General features: G+C 41.5%; 1 protein-coding gene across 1 annotated transcript in view; it reads left to right on the plus strand.

Annotated features, from left to right (window-relative positions):
• The window catches only part of Rnf130 (ring finger protein 130), an 88,008-nt gene that overhangs the window by 20,343 nt on the left and 42,487 nt on the right, over positions 1 to 25,178 (plus strand). The window contains 1 exon segment of the mRNA XM_032912039.1: positions 7,508 to 7,702. Coding sequence (XP_032767930.1) covers positions 7,508 to 7,702 — 195 coding nt within the window.

Here is a 25,178-nt window from a genome sequence, read left to right on the forward strand (position 1 = left end):
GTTGGAGCAGGAGGACCCTATGAAGACCCGCAGTTGGAGCAGGAGGACCCTATGAAGACCTGCAGTTGGAGCAGGAGGACCCTATGAAGACCCGCAGTTGGAGCAGGAGGACCCTATGAAGACCTGCAGTTGGAGCAGGAGGACCCTATGAAGACCTGCAGTTGGAGCAGGTCACAGCTAGTACACCATTGCTTACTGCAGTGGAGCTCAACTTTCCTAAAACTGTGACTCCTTAACACAGTTCCTCATGTCATGGTGATCCCCAGCCATAAAATTATTTTCACTGCTACTTTATAACTGTAATTTTGCTTCTGTTATGAATTATAATATAAATATCTGATATGAAGGGTGGTCTTAGGTGACCCCCTGTGAAAGGATCATTAAACACACACCCACAGCCATGAAGGGGTCATCACCCACAGATTGAGAACTACTTGCTTAGAGGTCAGTTTGGAAAAATGTCTTGAGATGACCAAAGTCAGTAGTTTCAGTGGAATGGTTGGAGGCAGACAAGTTAGATGTAAAATGTCGATGGGACAGATGGACATCAGCATGGTGGTAGATACAGCAGCAGTAAAGAGTTTTAAGATCCTAGTTTTACTTCTTTGAAATAGACAAGATCAGCAGGCTTAAGCAGAGGGAAGGCAAAAGCAGGAACAGTCATTGATAGAAAGTTCCTGTGAAGAGGATAGAGTGGGTCTTTGTTACTCCGTTAGAATACTAAACCCTGCCAGAAAAAAGGGATTAGAGGAATAAAGCATTTGCATATACCATACAGGACATTCTGTCAACAGCGAGCGGGTGTGTGTACCCAGGTGGTCCCATGAGATTATATCACTTAGTGACATCATCACCCTATTAGCTTGTCCGAGCATACCATATAATGTCCATACTGCAAGGATTATCTCCTGACCACACAGTTCTCAGAACAGAGCCCTGCCATTAAGCCATGCATGATCATTTGTACAAGGTTAAGAGAACGGAAATGAACAGAAAAGAGAAAAGGAAATATAAAACATTTTCAGCAACACTTACTCAGGAAAAGTAATATGAGCAGTGTTCTGCTCCAGTCCTCCTTGTCAGAAAGGTTGAGAACACTGGCTCAGTGAAAGTGTAGAAACACACATTGGTCCTGTCTGTACAAGTGGACAAAAGAATGAGAGCTACACTCAAGTCTAGTAACTGGCCATGAAAAGTAAGAATTTTAAAATTAGGAACAAAAATAAAGAATACTGGTTTCTCCTTCATGGTGCTGTTTGTTTTTGTTTTGTTTTTTAAGTCATAAAGGCTATCACTTTTCAAACAGTACAAGGAAAAAAAGTTAGAGGAAATTTCTAAAGAGATTATAATCTTTCAGACTGGAAAGGGGAAAATAATCAGAACAGATCTGCCCAGGGAAGTCTTCAACTCTGGTGAGTTTAATTTTACTTGTTTCTATGAATCAACTCATAAAACATGAGTCATCAAACAACGATCATTGACACAGAGACTAGGGCGAGCTCCACAGATGAAATGCTTGCTGCACAAGTGTGACGACCACAGCTGGGATTCCTCCTCCCCAGTGAAAGCTGGGTGGGTGTGGCAGAAGTTCGATCCCCTGGACATCAGCCCCAAGCCTTCACATGCACACATTCATATCTACCTAATCACATCTGAATACAGTTACATATCATACAACTCACATGCCAAAAAAAAGATGTTTGACACAAGCTTTTTAGTGTTTTTTTTTAATTTCACTTGATCACTCCTTTCATCAAGTTTGTTTTTGTTTTTTATTTTTAACTAAGAAATGAAGCTAGGCAGATGCCCTGCCAGAAAGCTTCATGCCTAGCGCCTCCTTACATCAGATATGTTAAGTGTTTCCGTGTGCCAGACATACTGGAGGAGACGCTGGATCTCACCTTCTAAAAAGAGAGTCAGAAATAAACAGCCAACTGATACAGTACAATGAATGCCAAAAGGGATGTAATTCTAGGGTACCATGGCAACTTGAAAATCTACCCACGTCAGTCTCTGGAGGAAGGAAAGCATGCTAGAGAAGACATAACTCAAAAGCTCAGAAAGTAACCACAGCCAAGGGAAGTCAGACACAGATTGAGAGCAAGAGGCCCTGTGAGCCTAGAGCAGACTATAACCTGGTCTAACCATACTAACAGAAAAGCACTTTGCTGGCTTCTTGTTTCTGTACCACCCTCATGCCAAGAGGTTTACAGCAAATTGATGGTTCTTGATGCTTGGGAGGAAATCATTAACCCACACAGAACAGGGTGACTGCTCCATATATGAGGAATTTGATTTTTATTAGGTAAAATTCTGTTAAATTAATCATGTGCCAAGTTTCAAACTAGTAGAAAGTGAAAATGGATTGTATTTATTAGCCCATACAAGTAACCTTGAAATTTTGCATTACTTATTTAATACTGTATTTATCTTGTGTTTGTGTCTGTATTGATTAGTGTGGCAGGGTGTACATGTGGGAGTCGGGACAGTTTGTGGAAAATGATTCTATCCTTTAACTGTGTATATTCTGGGGATCAAACTAAAGTCATCAGGCTTGACAGCAAGTGCCTTTACCAGCTGAGCTATCTCACTGCTCCACAACCTTTTAAATTTCTATATGTCAAGGGCCAGAAGTACAGGTCAGCGGTAAAACACTTGGTCTGACATGCCCAGGTTGGATCTCCAGCACCACAAATAATACAAATAAAGTAAAATCCTTAAATATTTACATTTTTCTTCATACTGGAATATTTTCCTTCTCCCATTCCAAATAAAATCTTTCTAGAAGTCTGTCATTTTAAATTTGTACTCCACTTTCTGTTGTGTACCCATCTTTCCTGATTTTTTCATGCAAGTTCAAGATGCCTACACTTCCCCACTCCTTGTGCATGTGTGTGGACGTGTATGTGTGTGTATGTGTACATGTATGTCTGTGTCTGTGTGTACATGTGTGTACATGTGTGTATGTGCGCATGCAGGTGTGTGTACATGTGTGTATGTGTGTGTCTCTTTGTGTGTGTGTGTGTGTGTACACGTCTGTGTTTCTGTGTGTCTGGTGGACCTAAGTTTCACTGTGTTTGTTGTTTTACTGCTAGTCCTAAGGCCTCATGCATACTAGGCAAGGATTCTTCAGCTGAGCTCCAGCCTCAGCCCCAGCCCCATCCTGTATTTTAGACATTACCGTGCCCCATCCTTTCTGCTTGGACAACTTTTCAAGGGTTGTGTTTACCTGGCACTGGCCCTGTACCATATGTTCTTTTCCTTTCCTGCCTTTCTAAACACTCTGCTTGCCAGTGTTTTCTCCTATTGTGCTGATGCTGTGTCAATCATACCACCTCAGTGAGCTTAGAGGTTCCATAAATTCTTCCTTTTTTATTTATTATTAATACTATTTTAGTTTTCAAATGTTATCTATGTGGGAGTTCTTCCTGAATGTATGTCTCTGCATCACACATACAGGTTAAAGAGAAGTTCAGAACCCTTGCAACTGGAGCTACAGATGGTTGTGAGACAATATGTGGGTGCTGGGAATTGAACCTTAGTCCTCTGCACAACAGTCAAATGCTCTTAACCATTGAGCCATTGCTCCTGCCAAGGTTCTATAAATTTTAAGAGTAGTGATTAGCACATTTTGTTTTTCTTTGATATTTGTTTTGCTTCTGAATACATAAGTTTTAAAAAGTACTTATTAAGCTGGGAAGGTGGCTTAATTGGTAAAGTACTTGCCTTGCAAGCAAGAGGACCTGAGTTGGGTCCCCAGAACCCACTTAAGGAATGCCAGGCATGTACAATGTGTTTATAATACCAGAACTGGAGAGGTGACGTCAGGAAGATCCTTGGAACTTACTGACCAGCCACTCTAGCTTAATTGGTGAGCCAGACCAGAGACCTTGTCTTAAAGAAGATGAAAAATGTTCCTGAGGGGGTAACACCTGAGGCTGTCCTCTGGCCTCCCCATGAACATGCATACACTTTGCACATGCACATGCACACAAATGCATAAAAAGCTCATCAAGATGAGGATCCCATTCTTTTTTTTTTTTTTTTTGAGGATCCCATTCTTATTTGGTGATTATCAAGAAGGAAATGAAAGCCTCATTATGGTTTTTGCATTCAGCAGAAAAACATATATAGGAAACAATTTAAGACTGAGTTTTTCTTACTATATTTTGGGGTGCTGGGGCTCTACCTCAGGTCTTCAACACATGGTGGGCAAACATTTTACTCCTGTGCTATCTCCAAGCCTCAAGTTCTTACACAGTGTAATATCTTGTAATATCAGATTTCCATTATGATTTGTTGTTTTCTCAGCTCTATAACTAATGAATGCAAAGAAATCAGCCAGTACTCTCTTAAGAAATTTGAAGAATATGAAAGTAAAGTGGTTCTGAATTTGAACAAAATTGCTAATGACATATTTTAATAGTTCATAATTGCATAGTTAATCCATGCTTCGATATGTTTTCACATAAATTGTTCAAATATAAACAATTGGCATTAAATTTGCAGTAGAACCACTTAATCACAATGGGCAGCTCTTTCAGAGCTATTAATACTATTTCATTGTTCATTTATTTTTATAATTAGAAGGAATAATGAGGTAGGATACACTACAGTATTAAGTGGTTGTGAAAACCTCATTTTCTTCTTCTGAATAATAAATACTGCTTCCTGGAACAGGAACTCACATGTCTCATTCTTGTAGTTATACATTGCATTCTTACTGATGTAAATGCTTTTGGAACCTTTTGCATTTGGGTGAGTTTTATGGAGTAGGAGTAAGTATGTACAGTCTATTGTTAGAGATCGTTTGGATCCAGCAGTTGTTCTAGAATCTGTTCTTAGTGGGTGGGGACCCTGCAGAATTTCAGAGTTGTCTTCAGCAGGTTTGATGGATTTTGTCTGGTGTACCTTTGCTGTCTTTTTGTAGCCTGAGAACACTAGGGATGTTTTCTCACCACCAGTAAACAAGTCCAGTTTTGTATAAATTAAAAATTAGAGAGATTAAGAGACCTGTCACAGCTCTTCAGCTAGTAAGTAGTTGGTTTAGACTTTGTACATCTGGCATTGCTGATTCAGTGATAACAGTTTCCTTTTGACTGCATTGTAAAAATACGTGAAGCCACAGAGAGAAAGGACATCACAGAAAATGGAAGTTTTATATCTGAAAAATGTGCAGATCCCTTTGGATACTCTTTTGCTGCTGCTGCTGCTGCTGCTGCTGCTGCTGCTGCTGCTGTTGTTTGGTTGGTTTTTGAGACCGGGTTTCTCTGTGTACCCTCGATTGTCATGGAACTCACTCTGTAGACCAGGCTGGCCTTGAACTCACCTGCCTCTGCCTCTCGAGAGCTGGAATTAAAGGTGTGTGCCACAACATCTGGGCATTCTTTAGGTGTTCCTTAATCTGCATTTTCTGCCAGTCCATTTTGAAAAACAACAAATGAAACACTTAAAATCCAGGGGATTTTTTGTTTTTGTTTGTTTTTCTGTTTATGGTTGCCCCATTTACTGTAGTGTTGGATAACTTCCTAAGAGTCAAGAGGTTACTATACCACACCTTTTCAGTGCTTTAAAAAAAAAAAAAAAAAAAACCAGCTTAATTATCTGTGTAAAAGATACTGCTGGAAATAGACAATCTGCCTTGGATTTTAAAGTTTCATAATGTGATGACTGTCTCTGTCACTAGTTGGGGAAAATTGTGTGGCAAGCTTTTTTTTAATTTTAAGTTCTCTGAGCTGGGACTAGAACCCAGGACCTTCATGTGTTACTCAAATGAGTTATATTCCCAGCAATTTACATGTACTGTGTTATTCTCCCTTTCCACACACTTGAACACACCACTTTTTTTCTTAATGAAGGTATAGTGTGTTAAGCAGCAGAAATTGTAGGCAGTGCCTATTTAATGCATTGTAGAAACATTTACCTCCTACTTTCTATAAATCTAAAGCCCTTTCATAGAAAATGTTTTTATTGCGACTCCCCTTCTCTTCTGCTCTTCCCCCTTCTCTTCTCCTCTTCTCCCTTCCTCCCCTTCCCTTCTTCCTTCCCTCCCATTCTCTTTCTTTCATAAGAAAAGTTGAAGAACAAAATTTAAATGGGAGCAGTAGGTGTGACTTTTCATTCTAGTGACATCTTTATTTTTTAGTAGGCAAATACTATAACCATCTGGTTTCTTTTGCTTGGCAACCTGCTTACAGAAAAACATTTTCCTACTAGTGTTCTCTATATCTTATGGTTATACTTTATTACTAGCACTCAATACTTAGTTATGATTGGTTTGCCTGCAAAGTTACCTTTCGGGGTCAGTGTGCTGTGATCCCTTCCTTCTTTTCTTCATAGTAGACACAAGAGACAACAGGAGGCAGGTGTGGGGTGGCCTGCCCTCTGCTCGCTACTCCCTGCTCTATGTCCCTGCTTGCTGGCTGACAGTCTCCAGCCTTGCCTTTGGTGGCTTCTCATAAGTCACCTTTCTCGGGCTGGAGAGATGGCTCAGCGGTTAAGAGCACAGACTGTTCTTCCAGAGGTCCTGAGTTCAAATCCCAGCAAACACATGGTGGCTCACAACCATCTGTAATTAGATCTGATGCCCTCTTCTGGTGTGTCTGAAGACAGCTACAGTGTACTTATATATAATAAATAATTAAATCTTTAAAAAAAAAAAAAGTCACCTTTCTCCTTATAGGTCACCCTCTTCTTTCACTTTGACTTGTTCTAAATGGACAGAAGTGGGGACTCCTTTGTGGTTTTGTAGAAAGTACCATATGTGTAGGACCAAAGATCAAGGAACTTAGTTTGACTGACTCAAATGTGTTTGTATTTGGAACAAGTCTCTCCAAAAGTCTGGAACTGTGGCCACGTTGTTTGTAGGACCAGGGGATAGTCTTGGTGTTTCCCTGAAACTATATTATATTTCTTAGTGTAGATTTATAGAGTTATTTTTCCAATAAATGAAAATTAGAAGAATGGTGTTTAATTTCATATCACTTTCACAATTAAATATAGACCCAAATTTAAATTTTGTGATTTCCTTTGACATCTGTTACTAAGTTTGTTTGCCATGTTTGTGTTTCAGTGTGATCACTTGGTTGGTAGCTGAATTACTTTGGCCTCTTTACTTACTCCAAGCAAAACTATTTGTTTCATTCTGGTGGTGGCAGCAGTGTGTTTAAAGCTAGACAGCGCAGAAGAATAAACTAGAAGACAGGACAAGAACTGTCACCTCGGTTTCTCTGTCTTCTCTTCTCTCCTATCTGTCCTTTTTTATTTTTGTATTTTATCTGTAAAGTTAAAAAAATCCCCATTGTTTTATTTGTAGCACAAGTAAAATCTTTGTGGAGCCTCCTCTTTCTGCAAACACTGATTGGATACATTGTGTTGCCCTTTGTGGAAATCCGTACAGCCCTGCTGCAGTGAGCTGCGGCTATGCGTAGTAGTCAGGGAACAGAAGGAAGCTTTGATAAAGATTTATTGACTCCATCTTTAATGTCCTTTTCTTTCTGTTGTCTAGTTGCTGATCATCTGGGCTGTGACCCTCAAACACGGTTCTTTGTCCCTCCTAATATCAAACAGTGGATCGCCTTGCTCCAAAGAGGAAATTGCACCTTTAAAGAAAAAATATCACGGGCTGCTTTTCACAATGCGGTTGCTGTAGTCATCTACAATAATAAATCCAAAGAGGAGCCAGTCACCATGACTCATCCAGGTAAATGGGAAAAGGGCCTTAGAGTTTCTTTTTTTCTTGAAATTACTGCTTTGAGCATTCTTCTGCCTTTGGTTAAGTCATAATTTGTTGGAAATCTGACATCATGTTAACTTTTGGCATTGTCACTTGTAGAGATCCATGTCTTTTTTCCCCTCTGGTTTTTCTTTAATAGTAACCAAAACAATCTGTGAAGCTTCCTAACGGGCGCTCAGGATCGAGCTAACAGCAGTTTTGCTCTTCTACGCTTTGTATGATGACTTTAGTTGGCATGTACTTGATATGGGGACCTTCTCCCAGACTGCTTTGGGTTCTCAAGGATTACCTATCCAGAAAGAATTCTTTCCATGACATTAGAATAAATGTCGACGCTGCCTTGGTGATGAACACATAGCAGTGAGATAGCATTTCTTCATCTGTGGTGGGAAGCATTTAGGGTAACTGTGCATAACAGTAGCTGCAGTTTATCGAGCATTTGCATTATGTAGTATGTGTGTGTACATGGACACTATGTGTGTGCATGTGTACAGTATGTGTTTACAGTATGTGTACGTGTACAGTATGTGTGTATAGTATGTATGTATGTATGTGTGCAGTATGTGTGTATGTGTACACTATGTGTACATGTACAGCATGTGTGCATGTACTGTACAGTATGCATACAGTATGTGTGCGCGTGTGTACAGTATGTGTGTGTACAGTAGGTGTATGTACATGTATAGTATGTATGTGTGTGTGTATGTGTACAGTATGTATGTGTATGTATGTATGTACGTATGCGCCCACCACTTTGCTGTAGGTTCTGAAGAACATTTGCTATTCCTGCAGAATACCTAAATTTGTTTACAAGCCCCTGTGTCAGGTGACTCACAACTGCCTGTGATGAAGTCCAAGAATCCAAGTGGTCCAATTCCCCCCACACACATATTTAGGGAAGTCCCAGTTTTACAGAACAGAAGCCTAAACTGGTAAAAGCCTGCAAAGGATAGGTAGACCCAAGTTTACTAATGTCCATTTAGTTTCAAGAGCCTGGCTCTGAGCTTCTGGGGTTTAACTTAGCTTTACACCCATGAAAATTTTATAGTACGGTGTCTTATCTTAAGAGATTGCTTTTTAAAAATTTTTTTTAATAAAAGAAACACCCTGGTTTTTGTTTTGTTTTGTTTTTTACAGCTATTTATTTGTATGTGTGTGAGTGTAGGTCAGAGAACTGCTAGAGGGAGAAGTTTCTCACCTTCCACGGGGTGGGTCTTCCATGGGTGGATTCCAAGAGCTAGATGGCCAGCCAGCCCAGCTGAAACAACAGACTTCTGGTTCAGAGACCCTCACAGAAGGCAGTAAGGTGGAAAGCAGTAGAAAAGATTCCTGACCTCCTGCACCCATGTGCGTGCACAACACACACACACACACACACACACACACACATGCCACAAGGGGGACGGGTGTAAAGAGCTGGAAGTTTGTCAGATGATGCAGATTTTTAATCTGCTTTACTAAAAACATCCATTTATATCCATTTATTCTGATATACTATAGAGGACCAGCAAAAAAAAAAAAAAAAAAAAACAAAACCAGCATGCAGGGAAATCTTCGGGAAGTGCTCGCAGAGTCCCTTCATGCTCATTGACACACAGAGGTTGTGGAAAAGTCTTAGAGGGAATAACTCTGACAAAACTGTTTGCTGGGCTTGTTTGATCATGCAATTCTTTATCATCGATTGTAGTGACAGCAAAAATCAAGAGGTTCAGATGTAGAGTACGGTGGATTCCACAGGAACTGCAGCTTTATAAGCACACAGAGTGGAGCTCTGCGTAAGGGCAGACGTGGCAGAGTGCACCAAGCTATGTCTAGAAATATGTCAGCCCATTTAGAGAAAACTTATGAATCAGTAATAAGTTAACTATGTTACAATGGATAAAGATTTAGTGACTAGACATTTTATTAGTCATTACAAAACAATCTATAAACAGTAGGATGCTGTCTCACACCCACGGGGTAAATGCAGCTGCTATTGGGAATGTAGGGCAGGCTTAGAAAACAGTTTCCACACGAGCCATATGAGTTACCATAGGAGCCGCTGTCATCCCCCTAGCAGTCATCATAAGAGAAGAAGGAAAAAAAATGAATGAGGGGAAAATGTCCACAGAGATGTACATTCAAATGTCCTAGTAGAGTATTTCCAATAACCCAACTGGAAACCACCTGAATACCTATCAGCTCATGAGTAGAAAAACAAAACAAATGTCCATAGAGTAAAATTCAGTTTATCAAGAAGATGGAATCAACTGGGCTGCAGAAAGATTGACGTGAGTTAGGGACCAGACTAGGCTATATATTGAGTTTCAGGCCAACCTGGGCTACAAAGTGAGACCTTGTCTCAAATCCCTATAGATGAACCTCAAAAGCCAGACAGAAAAGCCAACTATTGCCTAGTTCAAATTTATGTAAAATACCTAATAAATCAGATTTAGAGACATGGAAAACAGGATTAATGAATATGAAGGATCACAATTAATTGAGTGTGGGAGAGCTTTCTAGGCATGCTAGAAACTTTCTCAACTTGGATTGTGGTGATTGTACATCTCTATAAACTTACTGAAAGTGCACTTATAAAAGGCAAATCTGGGCTGGAGAGATGGCTCAGTGGCTGACTGCACTTACCAGCTGTAACTCTAGATCCAGGGGACATGATGGCCCCTAGCCTCTGTATATACCTATACTCATGTGAGCATACCTATATACAGACACTTACTTTTTTTTAACCAAAAAGAAAAAATATGAAAGAGAGAAATGTAAGCTGGGTGTTGTAGTGCACACACCTTTAATCCAGCTCTTAGGAGGCAGAGGCAGGTGCATCTCTGAGTTCGAGACCAGCCTGGTCTCCACAGCGAGTTCCAGGATAGCAGTAGCTTCATAGTAAGACCCTATCTTGGAAAACAAACAAACAAATACTTTAAAAAGCCAGGAGTGGTGGCATGCACCTTTAATCCCAGCACTCAGGAGGCAAAGACAGAAGGATCTCTGAGTTCGAGGCCAGCCTGGTCTACAAAGTGAGTTCCAGGACAGCGAAGGCTTCCCAGAGAAACCCTGTCTCAAAAAAACAAACAAGAAAAATGATATATTATATAAAATTAAATCATAATAGTTATTGTTTAGTATAATTAAATTTTAAATGTATTATATAAAAATAAATATATATAATTATATGCATACAATATAAATTATATTTGATTAAAAGTACTTTTTAAATGCAGATTAAAGATAAAGAACATAAAATAAATTTCAGCCAAGTACTTGTCATTTTATTCTACTGGGGAACATGAAACAAAGCAAAGCAAACTCATTTAAAGAGAATGAAGTCACAGGAATACTTAGTCTGCTTCCTTTTGCTATAAAGGACATAAGTGGGGACAGTTGACAAAATAAGATTCTTTAACTGAAACAGTTCTGTGTCCTCTACCATTCTTGATTGGTACACCATCGAGTGCTCATGAGACAGTCTCTTGTTACTTTTATTTCCATTTTAAGTGTTCAGAGTAGAAATTCAGAGCCTATAAGGATAGAGCCTGTACTCAAGTGGACATGTGTGAAGAGAGAAGTGTGTTGTCTCCAGATTAGTGGGGATGCACTGGGCGCCTTTGAGGGTTACACTGAAAGATCAGCTACAGATCCTGAATTTGCTTTTGGTCAGATACAAGCCAGACTACACTATTAGTGTATCATTTAGACAACTATAACATGGTTATCTAGAGAAAAACCATGGGTGTTGTAGTAGGAACACAATTTCTGCAGTGTAATTGTATGTTCTAAAGACCTGACAATACTGTGCCACTTCACTCTGGACTCACTTGCAGGAAGGGCGCATCTCTGCGTGTGGGGCCACTCCGCTCCTTCTCCATTCCCTCTCCAGAAGAGCTTTTGCCTGCCGCTGTCGTTGGACTCCTAGGCTGCTGCTCATTGTTTCCTGTTTTCCCAGACAGAATACATTCTCTGTCTCAGCCTGTTCCAAGTAGATATGCCGCCTGTTACATACTCTTCTGTCAGACAAACATGACTGGTTTTTGTCCAGCTTACAGATCTCCATTTTTACAGCTTCTCAGCCTCTTCTGTTTTGTTCTAGTCTCAGAATCCTATCCGAGTTTGTCGTGAGCTGAGGGCTAAGAGTGTCATTGCTTAGTGGGTAGAGTGCTCACGTAGCAAGCCTGATAACTTGAGTTCAGATCTCCAGAACCCACATAAAAGCTGGGCACAGGGACATGGCCAGGAGATGGCAGGCAGAGCTGGAAACACCTGAAGCTCGTGGGCCAGATAGCCTGATGTAGGCAGCAGTGAACAGGAGGGCCTGTCTCTCTTGTGCTCTATTGTCCTGAATGCCTGCACTCTTGTACACTGACGCGCACACAATACAAGAGTTTCTAAAAGTTTGTCACAAACTTAAAATTTGTCACTTTGGTTGTAGAAACAAAATTAGGTTTCTGTCTGATGATGGAACATCTTTAAAGTTGTATAAAAATTGACATGAAGCTTGAATAGAGTTTGAACCTTATAATCTAGTAGTATCACAAGGTTTGTGAGTTTGGACAAGTAAGTCTTTAATATATCTTCGTTCATAAAAACACCTGAAAAGTATCTCTCTGCCTTATATATATATACCCCTCAGATTGAATGTGAAATTCACTGATGTAATGATTTTTTAAAGTTATACAACTTTTGTGCCTCCAATGACAGCGTCTCTTACAAAACTATGAAATCAATGTATTTCTTTAAGTTTGAGATTGGTACTTGTTTTATTCCTAAGCATATCTTCCTTCATTTTTCTGGCATGGTTTTCAGCTAATTATTTTCAACTGTATGGAGCACAGAAGTTTATGATACGAAGTTGTACACTATATGTCGAGCATCCTGTGAAACACACTGTAGGATTCAGTGTTTTCCTGAGGCTCCTGTCCACCATTGGAGAGAGAGACAGAGGTGGAATGCTGAGGGAACCTCTAGGCATAAAGGCTTCTGACTCTTAAATGTAAGGGACTTATCAGAAGACGCGACTGAGAAGGCTTCACTGTGCTGGGCCCTAAATAGTTAAGATGATCTAAAATGTGCCCGGAGAAAAGGATGCTCTCAGCAGAGGAACCCCCTCAGTCCAGACAGTGACTGTTGTGGAGGGAGTCTGAGAGTAAACGGGAGAAAACTAGGCTGAGCTGGCTGAAAGAAGCTTTGTTAATTGGATCTTTTTTTGTGTGCTTTTATTAGATCTGTACGCATAAACTTGGCACACATGGCACATCGTTTTTACAGACTTCAGTCGCGCTTAAAAAATAAATATTGAATTATGGTTGCAAGAAGGCTTTAAGTTGAGGGGATCTGAGGGGTTCCCTCGATGAAATGGCTTTGTGCAAAAGCCCAAATGTCTGAGGAAAAGTACCCTAGGCAGAAGGTGCCTCATGAGTAAAGGATCTATATGGAAAAGAACAAAGCAAAAATGGTTTGAAGTCTGGGCTAAGGGTGGGTGTGGATAGGAGTAGGGTGTGAATAACCAGTATGGCTGGCTATGGAGGGATGGGCGAGTAATAGCAAACTAAATTTACAGGCAGAGATGCCAAAAGCAAGAACTATTCTTTAGTAACAGTTCATGAGGATTTTGAAAAAGGGAGGTGGTGTTCTCCAAGTCAGTGAGGTTGATACCATTTATTGTGTACTGTGTTGTCTCAGCTTGGTATGGGGTCCTCCACAGGTGTGAAGCCTCCCTTCTGTAGCAGTAAAGTAGCTGAGCAGCCCACATAACGTGTCTGGCTTCTTCCCTGATGTCTAATACTTGAGTACGTGGACAATCCTAAAAGAAGCATCAGGTAGAACTTGTATGGCAAACGACCCACAAAACACAGTTCCCCAAGGTAAATGAAATGCTATGAGGAAGAAGAGTGTTAGGAGAGCCCAGACTGATACTGCTTGAAATTTGGTTATTAAAAGGTTAAGTATTTCAGTCTGGTGATATAGACCAGAAGCCTATTAACCTCTAAGTAATACGGTTAAGTAGAGCAAATTTATGTATAAATCATCTGAAGCCCTCTGGCTCCCATTCTTTCAAGGAGGCATTTCTTGATGATGAGTCTTCAAACCATGGTCCTCTTCTAGCAATTCCTTGCTCTCCATCTCCAACCCTCCCCAGACACCATTCTCATGCTGTAGGGCAGCGCTTCTTGTTCAAGGACCTTGTGTCAGAATTACTTGTGGTGCAACTATAAAATCATAAAAGATATTTATGCCAGAATTCCACTTGCCCCTAGACCTGTAACTCAGATTCTTAAGGGATAGACACAGAGATCCATGTTGAGCCCCCTCTTGTTTTTATGTCATCTGTCTTCACCCCTTCACTTCAGTAAAGGAACATTAGATCGATGCTTCTCGTTGCTACACATTTGAAGATAAACTAACATGAACCGACAGACAAGAACAGAGAAACAGATGCCTTCCCTTGGCAAGTTTACAGGTCAGTCCTTACCATATTCAGAGACCTTCTTTGCTCCTGATAGTACTGGCCTTTTTCTGTGATGCTGCCTCATTCTTAACTGACTGGAATGTGGAAAGAATCCTGAGTCTCTGAGAGTTTTCCTTCCCTTCCTCTTCTCTGTATCAGTCAGCAGTATGCTTTGAGCGGAGTAACCATGTAGCTTTGATTCCATTGAGCTGTTTAGTTTTGATACTTAGCTTTTCTACTCATACTTCTTAAAACAGATCTTAAAATTCCACATTTTAAGTGAAGTACTGTGATTTCTTGCCTTGGCCATGTTTCCAGAACTGCCGTTGGTCTTTTCCTTGGGAACGCCCTTCATCTGGTGGCTGAAGGACATCTTCAGACAATGCAGGGAAGGTGTGTCACTCTGATATCAGTAACAGGAAAGACTGTTCAATATGTGGTTTTACTTGTTAACTCCAGTTAGCAGAACGAGTTCTTTGGTGTGTGGCCTGCAGATGTGTATGGTGTTATAAGGGAGTTAAGAGCTTGGCTAGGAGAAATAAAACACATTCGTCTGAAGACTTAAGACTAGGGTTTTCTACTTTTGCATTTTTATGTAGACTTTACTGCCACTCTTAATTCTCTGAATGAAGTCTTATCAGATCATTGTCTAGTTGGAATCTCCATATAGGTTTTTATGTCTTTAGGAATGAATGGACATTCCTAACCAAATAATAGTGGGTTTTTCTTCTAATCTCCATGTCAGTCATCAGTAGCAATCTCATGTTCTCTGGAACAGAGGCAGTTGGCCAGCTCTTCTCCTTCTCCTATCAAGTTCTTGAGGAATACTACTTAGCAACAAGTAGAAAATATACTTTATAAAATACAGAAAACTGACTTTGAATATAAAAACGTACAAAAATTAGTTTAAAACAGCCATAAACATAGTGCAAAAATACCATTACAGAGCAGTAATTTGGGCCACTTAACATGAGTGAAGAGTATAGCCATGCTGGTGTGTTGGCACTTAAGGAGTTTGGTTTTTTTTATTTGTCTGTTTGTTTTATAACTTCTCTCTGAATGTGGGCCTGATTACCTCAGAAAAGATTGAGCCTGCAGCCTTTATCTGCTAAGCCATCTTCCCTTAAAGCAATAGTTAAAAGATGATTTCATAAAATAAATGTACTGAATCCATTTTAAAACTGCCCCATACATTCTTAAGTTTTCCTTCATTTACATATCTTAAATGAATAGAGAATCCCATCTACTTCTTGGGTATTTGAATACAACCTGCTCTATTTCCCTTCTTGTTTGAATCCATCACCTGATGTGCTTTTTTGTCTGTCTTGTGCTTTATCTTTTTCCCACTGACCACAGATGAATAAGAAGATAAAACTATATTAGGACTCCACATAGGTTTTCAATGCTGGTTTAGAAATAGATTCCCTGGGGCTGAGGAGATGGCTTAGTAGGTAACGTGCCTGCTGTTAGAAGCAGCAGGTCCTGAGCTCAGATCCTCAGTGCCCTTGTAGAGGAGCCAGGCACTGTGCTATATGCACTAAGGCTGTGGAGACAGCCAGATCCCTGGAGTTTATCAGCTCATTAGCCTAACACAATCAGTGAGCCCCAGATCCAGCCAGAGACCCTGTCTTAAAAAGTAAAAGTAGAGGGCCAGTGAGCTAGCTCAGCAGGCGAAGTGCTTGCCATACAAGGCAATCCTGATATAACCTAAATTCAACTCTACATGTATTCAGTGACATATGGCTGTGCCCAAACATTAATAAGCAAAAACTAAATAAGTTTTTAAAAAGTAGAGAGTAGTAGAGGAAGACAGAGCTATACACATATTCATGTGCACCCCTACATGTACATGCAAGATAGAATTTCATTTTATAGGTCACAGATTAGAAGACTAACAGGTATTCTGATGCTTGGTGTGAAAGCTGTCACTTTCACTGTCTTCCAGCGCAGATCTTCCCTGCTTGGAATGCTCGGTTGTGCGCTTACCCACCTTCTTAGAAGTATTTTATTAGAAAGGTATGACAAAGCATGAATGTAAGAGTTTTACTTGAAAAGGACACACTAGGGAGATAGAATCTTGAAACAATAATAAGGCATTCATTAAGATGACATGCAAATTGGATTTTTAAAAATCAGTAATAGGTTTATGCGGATATCTGGCTTAAGGAAGAAAGAGTTCAGATGGAGAAATCCTTGAGCCCTTCATTTTGGGAGTTCACTATTATTGGCTAATGTGTGCCAGATTACTAGGAAAATACCCAGCCGTGCCCTTGTGCACATAGTCTAGTATGAGGAAGTAGTAACCTTCTGATACTCGATATTGAAGATATTATCTTAACTTTTAGCATTTCTTTTAGCAAGACACAGCTGTTCAGAAAAGAAGAACATGGAAAAACTGTCAACAGTCTCTCTTAATGAGCACACTTGAAATTTGAATGTCAGAATGAACAATAATAATAACTATTTTAACCACTGCCTCCATACTCATAAAAGATAAAAGAAATGGAAATTTCATGGTAAGTGGAGTATTTGCCTGGTCTCAAAGTGCTTCCTCACAGAATGATGACACAGGGGAAAAGAGTAGCTTCATGGTACAGATGCTAGAGGACGTCACTTGCACAGATGATCAGAGTAAACACTGGTAATGGATGGATCAGGCCTACACCATCTGGTAGAGCAAAGCTCAGCATGGCTTACATGCTGGTCCTGCCAAAGGTGCGTGACCTGGACTGAGCTGTGAGGAAGCACCTTCTACAGAGCAGCTGAGCTGGAAACTCTCACGGTCATCAACATCCAGGGAAGACTTAGGGACTTTTGAAACTGATGGGTTCTTTCAAAAACCCCGATGGCTAAGCACTTTGGACAACTTTGGTCTACACGTCAGAGGGAAAATGCTGAGACATGAAAAGGATTCTGACATGACATGATATGATTTATCCATTCAGAATCATGTTTAATTTGAAGGGATTGTTTCCCTCTCCTTCCCGTCTCCCTTGTGAGTGAGTGAGTGAGTGAGTGAGTGAGTGAGCGTGTGAGCGTGTGTGCGTGTGTGCGTGTGTGCGTGTGTATGTGAGTGAGAGAGAGAGTGTGTGTTTATAGTAAAATACTATATATCTAGGACAATGAGGCAGGGCATCAGGCCAACAATTCACCCTCAAAGGTTCTAGGCTCTAAATAAATAGATACTTACAACTTTTCTGAAAGTTTGGTTTTCTCAATTAGTGAATTGGAAAATATATATGAAAACTACATTGAGTGTCCATCTCACCCCCCCCCTCAGAAACTGAATAAACAGGAGCTGGTGAGTTTACTGTGGTAGGTAGAATGGCAAGGAATTTTTATGTAAAACCAGTGGGGGTGCAGATATGTTCAGCCACTATGGAATCAGCAGAGGGTTTTCTCAAAAACTAAAACTAGAACTACCATATGATCAGTTGTACCACTCTTGTGAATGCATCTGAGGTAATCTCAGTCAGCGTGTTATTTCAGCAGCAGCCACAGTGGCCCACTTACAGAATCAGTCCAGATGTCCACCGGCAACGGAATGGATGGAAAGTGTGCTGTATATCCACAGTGGAGCTTTTTTGAGGCAGGGTCTCACTTAGGTAGCCCACCAGTCTGGAACTCAGGGGAGGATAATTTGGGGGTTCTAGGAATAGTTCCTGTGGGGGAAATGCCAGAAAAAGGACGCCAGGAAAGATGCTTTTGAGTAGTTGAAAGACTATCATGTGAGAAAGGAGTTTTCCTTGATTCTGGAGTGCAAAACCTGGAAGTGGAATGTTCCTTATAGTTAGTGTCACTTCGTGATTTATATGTCAGTAAGTCATGATATGCAGTGCTGCACCTTAACAGCTAGTGTACAATCAGCAGATGAAACAGAGTTTACTTGGTGCTGCCTTTCTTAAGTACAGAGCCAAGAGTCATGGGTGACATTTAGCCATAGATGGGCATTTGGAAGTCCTTATTTGGGTAAAGAAGACTTTCTTTATACTCTAACTACCTGTGGTCAAGGCTGGTTACCTTGCAAGGGCTGGTATAATCTGTAGGGCACTTATAATCTGTTGGAGGTGGGTAACCACTGCAAAGTCTTTCAGCCTGAAACTGAGATTTATATATCTCTTCATTCCTAGCATCTCTTCCTTTTTTATGACACGAGAAAGGTCTAGAACAAGATCATCAAGTGAGCTCACAGTTAAGAAGCAGTGTGAGAAGAGAAACTTGCACTAAGTACTCATCTTAGTTAGGTTACAACTGCTGTGGTAAAACACCATGACCAAAAAACAACTTGGAGAAGGAAAGGCTAATTTGGTTTCCACATCCACATTATTGTTCACTATTGAAGGAAATTGGGGCAGGACCTCCAACAGGGCAGAAACGTGGAGGCAGGAACTGATGCAGAGGCCATAAAAGATGTTGCTTACTGGCTTTTGCTCTTGGCTTGCTCAGCCTGCTTTCTTAGAGAACCCAGGACCATCAGCCTAGGAGTAGACCCATCCACAATGGGCTGGGCCCTCTCACATCAATCACTAATTAAGAAATCCCAGACTTGCTTGCAGACCAATCTTCTGGAAGCATTTTCTCAATTGAGATTCCCTCCTCTCTGATGACTACAGCTTGTGTCAAGTTGACATAACACTGTCCAGCACTGTATATTGTCGCTTAGCTTTACTTATGTGCGATTGAAGAATTTCTCTTCAGAGGAGTAATGGAACATGGATTCAGAAGATCCTTGCTCCTTTTCAAGATAACCTAGTCCAGTATTCTAATGACATCAGTGACTGAGGCCTCACTTGATAGCAGCCACATTTGGCTCACGTATGGTCTCAGGGCAGAGAGTCCAGTCTTCAGTTGGTGCCATGAGATTCCGTGGGTTGGGCGATGCTATAGTGCTGACATTGTCACCAGTCCACTGCAACTGCTTTCGTGCCAGTGTACTTCGATGGTGGGACTCCATCTTCTAGTGTCACGGTGTCCTCTGCCCCTCCTTGCCATAACGTACTGCCTTGTTCCCGTGTGTTCCATGTGTCACACTCAGCTGCTTATCTACTCATTGTCGTGCTGTAATCCTGAGCAACGTCAGATACACATCCTAACCTAAAGTTTTTCCTCAGGTCTTGTGACAAATTGATTTCGTCAGGGTCCTGATCCCATCGATGTTCCCTGGGTCTTCCCTCCTCATTGAACTGTTACTCTCAAGTCTCACATTCAGCATTCTGCTTTCTGCTCACTGTCTGCCTATCGTCCCTCTCCTTTCACTTTGCTTTGTGGAAATCCCAGTTTCTTAGTCGTTTTCCATCTTTTCCTGGTTTTCTTTCTAACTCTATTTTATTTTTCTTTAGTCATTACCATTCACTCATAAACCTTCTTAAAACGGCAATATGTGTTTTACCTCCATGTATGTACATGCACACGTGTTCTTGGTGTCCTCAGAGGCCAGGTCCCCTGGGAACTAGAAATTGGCTGTTCTGAGCCACCATAGGTGCTGGGAACCAAACCTGGGTCCTGTTAGGAGCAGCCAGTGCTCTGCTGAGCCATTTCTCCAGCCCCACAATCAGTTTCTTTGAGCAGCAGTTTCACTGGAACAAAGACTGTCTAAAATATGAACCATTTGGGTCCCCAACTATGCTGAACATTAGGCCGAGGAATTTGGGTTTTAATTTTACAGGAAGGAAACAACAAATGCATTTGAACAGGAAAGTGACAGGACAAGTCTGTGTTTTAAGAAACTAGTAATAAAAGGACATTCATGGTATGTTCTCACTATGAGTGCATATTAGCCAACGGGGAAAAAAGTGCAGAATACCCAGGATACAGTCCACAGAACTCAAAAAGGTTAACAAGCTGAAGGGCCCAAATGAGGATGCCTCAGTCCCACTTGGGAGGGAGAAGAAAGCAACCACAGGAGGCGTTGGGGGCAGGAGGCTCCTAGGTGGGAAAGGGGACAGGGAAGGGAAGAGAAAAATATGATCAGGGTATGGGAAAAGGACTGAAGCCCTGAGGGCCAGCAGAAAGAATGGAAACAGGCAACCTGGGGTGGGAGGGGGTGCACCAGAGACAAGGGAGGAGAGAGAATCTCAGAGGGAGGGACCTTAGATGAAATGCCCTACAGTGGGGAGAGGGGACTTGTAGAGCCCACCTCCAGCAGAAAGACAGGGCATCAAGTGAGGGATGGGGTTCCCATCCCACAGTTAAAAATTCTGACCCAGAATTGTTCCTGTCTGAAAGAACTGCAAGGACAAAAATAGAGAAGAGCCTGAGGAAAAGGAGGTCCAGTGATAGCCCAAAGTGGGATCCAGCCCAAGGGGAGGCCCCAAGGCCTGCCAGTATTACTGAGGCTATAGAGTGCTTGCAAAAAGGGCCTATCATGACTGCCCTCCAAAAGACCCAACAAGCAGCTAAAAGAGTTCGATGCAGATATTTACACCCAACCAATGGACAGAAAGAAGCTGTTGACCCCTTTGGTTGAATTAGGGGAAATGAGGAGGAGGGTGACCATGTAGGACCAGCAGTCTCAATTGACCTGGACCTTTGGGATCTCTCAGATACTGGATCACCAACCAGGAAGCATATTCCAGCTAGGATGAGGCCCCCAACACGTATACCACAGAGGACTCCCGGGTCTGGGTTCAGTCAGAGAAGATGCACCTAACCCTCAAAAGACTGGAGGCCCCTGGGAGTGGGGAGGTCTGGCAGGTGGAAGATGGGGGTTGGGGACATTCTCATGGAGATGGGTGGGGGTAGGGACGTGTATGGGATGTGCAACAGTCAGAGGGTGGACTGGGAGGGGCATACAATCTGGAGTGTAAAATAAAGATTAAAAAAGAAAGAAACTAGTAATAAATCTCAGCAAGAAATTTATAATTGGAACATTCATTCCTTATATCTGTCAGAATTACTGCTCTGCTCCTCTCTGATGCTGGAGAAAACCTATGGCCTCAAGCTTGCTGTGCAAGTGCTCTGCCTCCATGGTTTGAATGAGAAACCTCCCATCAATGGGTTCGTATTGTTTAGAAAGGGTTAGGAGGTAACCTTGGAGGAGATGTGTCATTGAGAGAGGGCTTTGAGGTTTCAAAAGACTTGCACATTCCCAGTGTGCCATCTGCCTCACTGTGAATGAGCTTTAGTGTTTTCTGCCATAGTGCCTGTGCACTGCCATCATGGACTCTAACCCTCTGAAGCCATAAGCCTAATTAAAAACTTTCTTTTATAAGTCACCTTGATCATGGTGTTTTGATTCAGCAATAAAAAAGTAACTGAAACATCTGCCAAACATGAAGAAAGGAAAAACTGTAAATACACAGTTAAGGACTTAAGTCAGTGGAGCCATCAGACGGGACTGATACAGCAGAGTGGGGCTTGGCTGTTCCCTGGCAGCTGAACAGTGTTGTAGAAACCCCTGAGTTAACACCAGTCTTTTTTTTTTTTTTTTTTTTCTTCTTCTTTTTTCTTTTTTTTGGAGCTGGGGACCGAACCCAGGGCCTTGCGCTTGCTAGGCAAGTGCTCTACCGCTGAGCTAAATCTCCAACCCGTTAACACCAGTCTTATCATCTCAGTAGACATTCTAGAATTTTGGGGTGATTTCAGTCTCTTTGACTTACCTTGTGGTGTTCTGCTGGATATCCTGGGTGCTGCAGGAATAGCTCTAGTTCTAAAGGTGCTATTGAAGGCACTTGTGGTGCATAACTTTCATCCCATCACTCAGGAGGCTCAGGCAGGAGAATCTCCGTGAGTTCCAGGACAGCCAGGGCTACACAGAGAAATCCTGTCTCAAAACAAAAACAAAACGAGAAATGGGAGGTGGGAGAGGGGGTGAGCATGCCCTTGAGCTTCTGTAAAGGGAAGTTTCCTGAAATTGCCTGTCTCTGAGTTTTGAAATTCCTTAAAGCTTTGCAAAGTAATTTGAACTTAACTAACAGATTCAAATGTTGGCCTGTTTTAAGAGGGATCTTATACAGATATGTTGTTTTCTAGAAAACAGGTGAGCTTGCAGCAGAAAAGCTAAGCTGCCTTTCTCCATTTGTAGCCTGGACTCAGATAGCTCTTTTCCCCACCCCCAGCACCTTTCTGAGCCTTTGCCAGCATCCCAGATGCACTGTGCTGGGCAGGAGACTTATCCAAGATGAGGTAAAGGAAGGAATCTCTGTTGCTTCCCACCTGGGAAGACTCACTTTCTGAGCTGAGGCCTGAATCTTCTTGGCATCAAGGAGGGAGGGTCCTGTTGGTCTGCAGGTAGCTGAGTGCCTCCTGAGTTAGTAGGGAACAGTGAGAAGGGAATGGAGTTCTCCATTCTGTGGTAGGCTTTTTGAGTTCCTTTTATTATTTTCCGTGAAGAGCAACAGATGACTCATTAGCTGTAGCATTAGCATCTGCTGTGAAATTTGGAGTCAGTACCTAATGAAAAGTGAAACTAACATTCAGAAGGTTATACAGCTTGTATCGGTTTGAATCTTAGACATTCTGATTTCAGAGCCCCAAAGGAGGCTACTTCTAAGATTCCTCAATTTGGCATATTTTCCACTCAGCCTTTTGTCATTGAAATACAGAGTATCTGGTAGTCAGTGCTGTATTGGGGTTCTCGCTTGTTTGTTTTTCAGAAAGACAGATGACCCAGCAGCAGCTCTGGCCTTTGGTGGCAGTAGCTTTGTGATCCTGGGGATTGAACTAGAGCATCACACCTGCTGCCTGAGCCCACTGCCATGAGCCATGGCCCCAAGCGCCCTTTTAACTATCTTACTGTGTGTTCGTAGTTTTTCAGACAGTATCTCACTCTGTAGCTCCTATTGTCTTGGAATTCAGTGAAATCCCCCTGTCTCAGCTTCCCCAATGCTGTGATGATAAGCATGAGCCACCTTACACAGCCTCTTTTTAATTATTTCATTATTGCTTTTAGAGACTTGTGTATTCAGGCCAGCCTCAGAATCTCTATATAACTGAGGATGACCTTGAATTTCTGACCCTTTTAACCTCCTGAGTACCAGGTGTTACAACGTGTGCCGTCATCCTAGATTTTGTGTGATCCTGGGGGTCAAACCTGGGCTTTGTGCATACTAGGCAAGCACTCTACCAACTGAGCCACACCTCAGTCTCCTTTCTGAGACTGTTTTGTTGACTTAACTAGGCTTCCATGAACTTGCTATCCTCTTGCCTCAGCGTCCTGAGGAACTGACTACAAGGGCACAGCACCAGGCCAGCTCTGTTCTGTTTTCATGGGGGTAAAGATGAATAGACAGTCTTGTTAATGACTCTGATGACAGAATCACTTCTGGAGATTAGAAAATAACAGTTTCGTAGATGCCACTATAGAAATTATTTCATCAGTGGATACTGAGAGCATTGAGTAAAAGCTTTTTGAGTCTCTCACTATTCCCAGGATCAGAAAGTATTACTCTACAGATTGCTTATTAATTAATAGAAATACATTTATTTATAATGAAATCTGGCAGGTATTAGTTACTCAAGTCATAAAGCTTGCCATCAATAATGAAAGTAAACACCCTTTGCTTCCTGAGGTGACTCCCTGGAGAGGGAGGGAGGAGAGGAAGGAAGAGATTACCTCATAGCTCTCCTACCAACAATAAGAGAACATCCACCAGGAACTGATCCAATGAATCCAGATAGAAAGGCATTTTCAAAATGTCTGTCTTCGACTCTTCACTAAGGGCAGCATCTTGCAACCTGGTGGTTCACAGCTGCACTCCCTTATTTGAGGTGAGGGCAGGAGTATCTGGAGCACAAGGTTGTCTTCAGCTACAGCAAGTTTGGAGGCCAGCCTGGACTGTGTAATACCTAGTCTTGAAAAACAAAAACAGGGCTGGCAAGATGACTAGGCAGATAAAGGCGCTTCCCACCAACCCGGAAAACCTAAATTCAGTCCCTGGAGTACAGTTGGTGGAAGGAGAGAACGAACTCCTGCACGTTTTTCTCTGACACCAAATGCATCATAGGACATAAACACCCACAGTAAATAAATAAATAATAAACAAACAAACAAACATCTGTGTTTTTTAAGTCCGTATCATGAACAGTGGACTAAAAATGACTCAGAAACTATTTTAGATCAAAGGAAATGAAGGAACTCCCTCACAGTGTAGGGCTCCCTTCCAGAGCCCAGATTAGGCACAAACCATACACAAACACCTATTTTCACAGAGAGATCCTTCATTAAGCTGGGAATAAAGGTAAAAATGGTTGCTCTCTAACTCAAGCAGAAAAACAGCAGCAAATGACCTTGCAGGTGTAATTTTTGAGAAGTGAAAAAAGGGAGTCTGTATTACAGTGGGCTAGGATGTAGTGGTTATGTTTTGATGGGCATGCTGATCACGTGAACCAAAGGGGGCTTTTGATTGCTGGACCTTGGTAGTCAGCCTCAGGAATGAGTCCAGCATGAGAAAATGTCCAAATAAGGGAATAGACCTTTATGGCTAGCTTTAGGGCTGTAATCTATGGTTTATAGGGGAGATGGAGGGAAAAGGGCAAGGCCTGGCAGTGCCATGTTTGCCAAATATGGGCATGTTAAAGCCCTTCAGAAAAACTAATGAGACAAAATAGTCAGGTACAGTGGTCACAGCCCTTAGCTGCATAGTTAGGCTGAGTCAGAATATTTGAATATAAAGTGTATTAAATAAATATATTTTATCAGAAGTAAAATATTAACATAATTAATAAATTGTACTCATCTGAAATAACTGTGATCTTAGGAAATACTGCTGAATTATTAAAGATTGAAATGTCTTATTGGTTGCAGTCTGCTCTCAACTGGCCCAGCCTCCCCACCCCCAAAAAAAATGCATGTAGAAAAGCAGAAGTGTTTCCTGTTTGCAAATCTAAACAAAGATACTCTGAGTGCTCCCATAGTATTAAAACTGTTGTATTTGAAAATTCATTTGGGACTGAGGAGGAAGAATAAATTGGCAGGCTAGAGAGATTGTTCTTCCAAGGCCCTGAGTTCAGTTGGCAGAACCTATATGAGACAGCTCACAATCACCTGTAACACCAGTTCCGGGG

Source organism: Rattus rattus, chromosome 9 (assembly GCF_011064425.1).
Source record: "Rattus rattus isolate New Zealand chromosome 9, Rrattus_CSIRO_v1, whole genome shotgun sequence".
In the NCBI taxonomy this organism is placed as follows: Eukaryota; Metazoa; Chordata; class Mammalia; order Rodentia; family Muridae; genus Rattus; species Rattus rattus.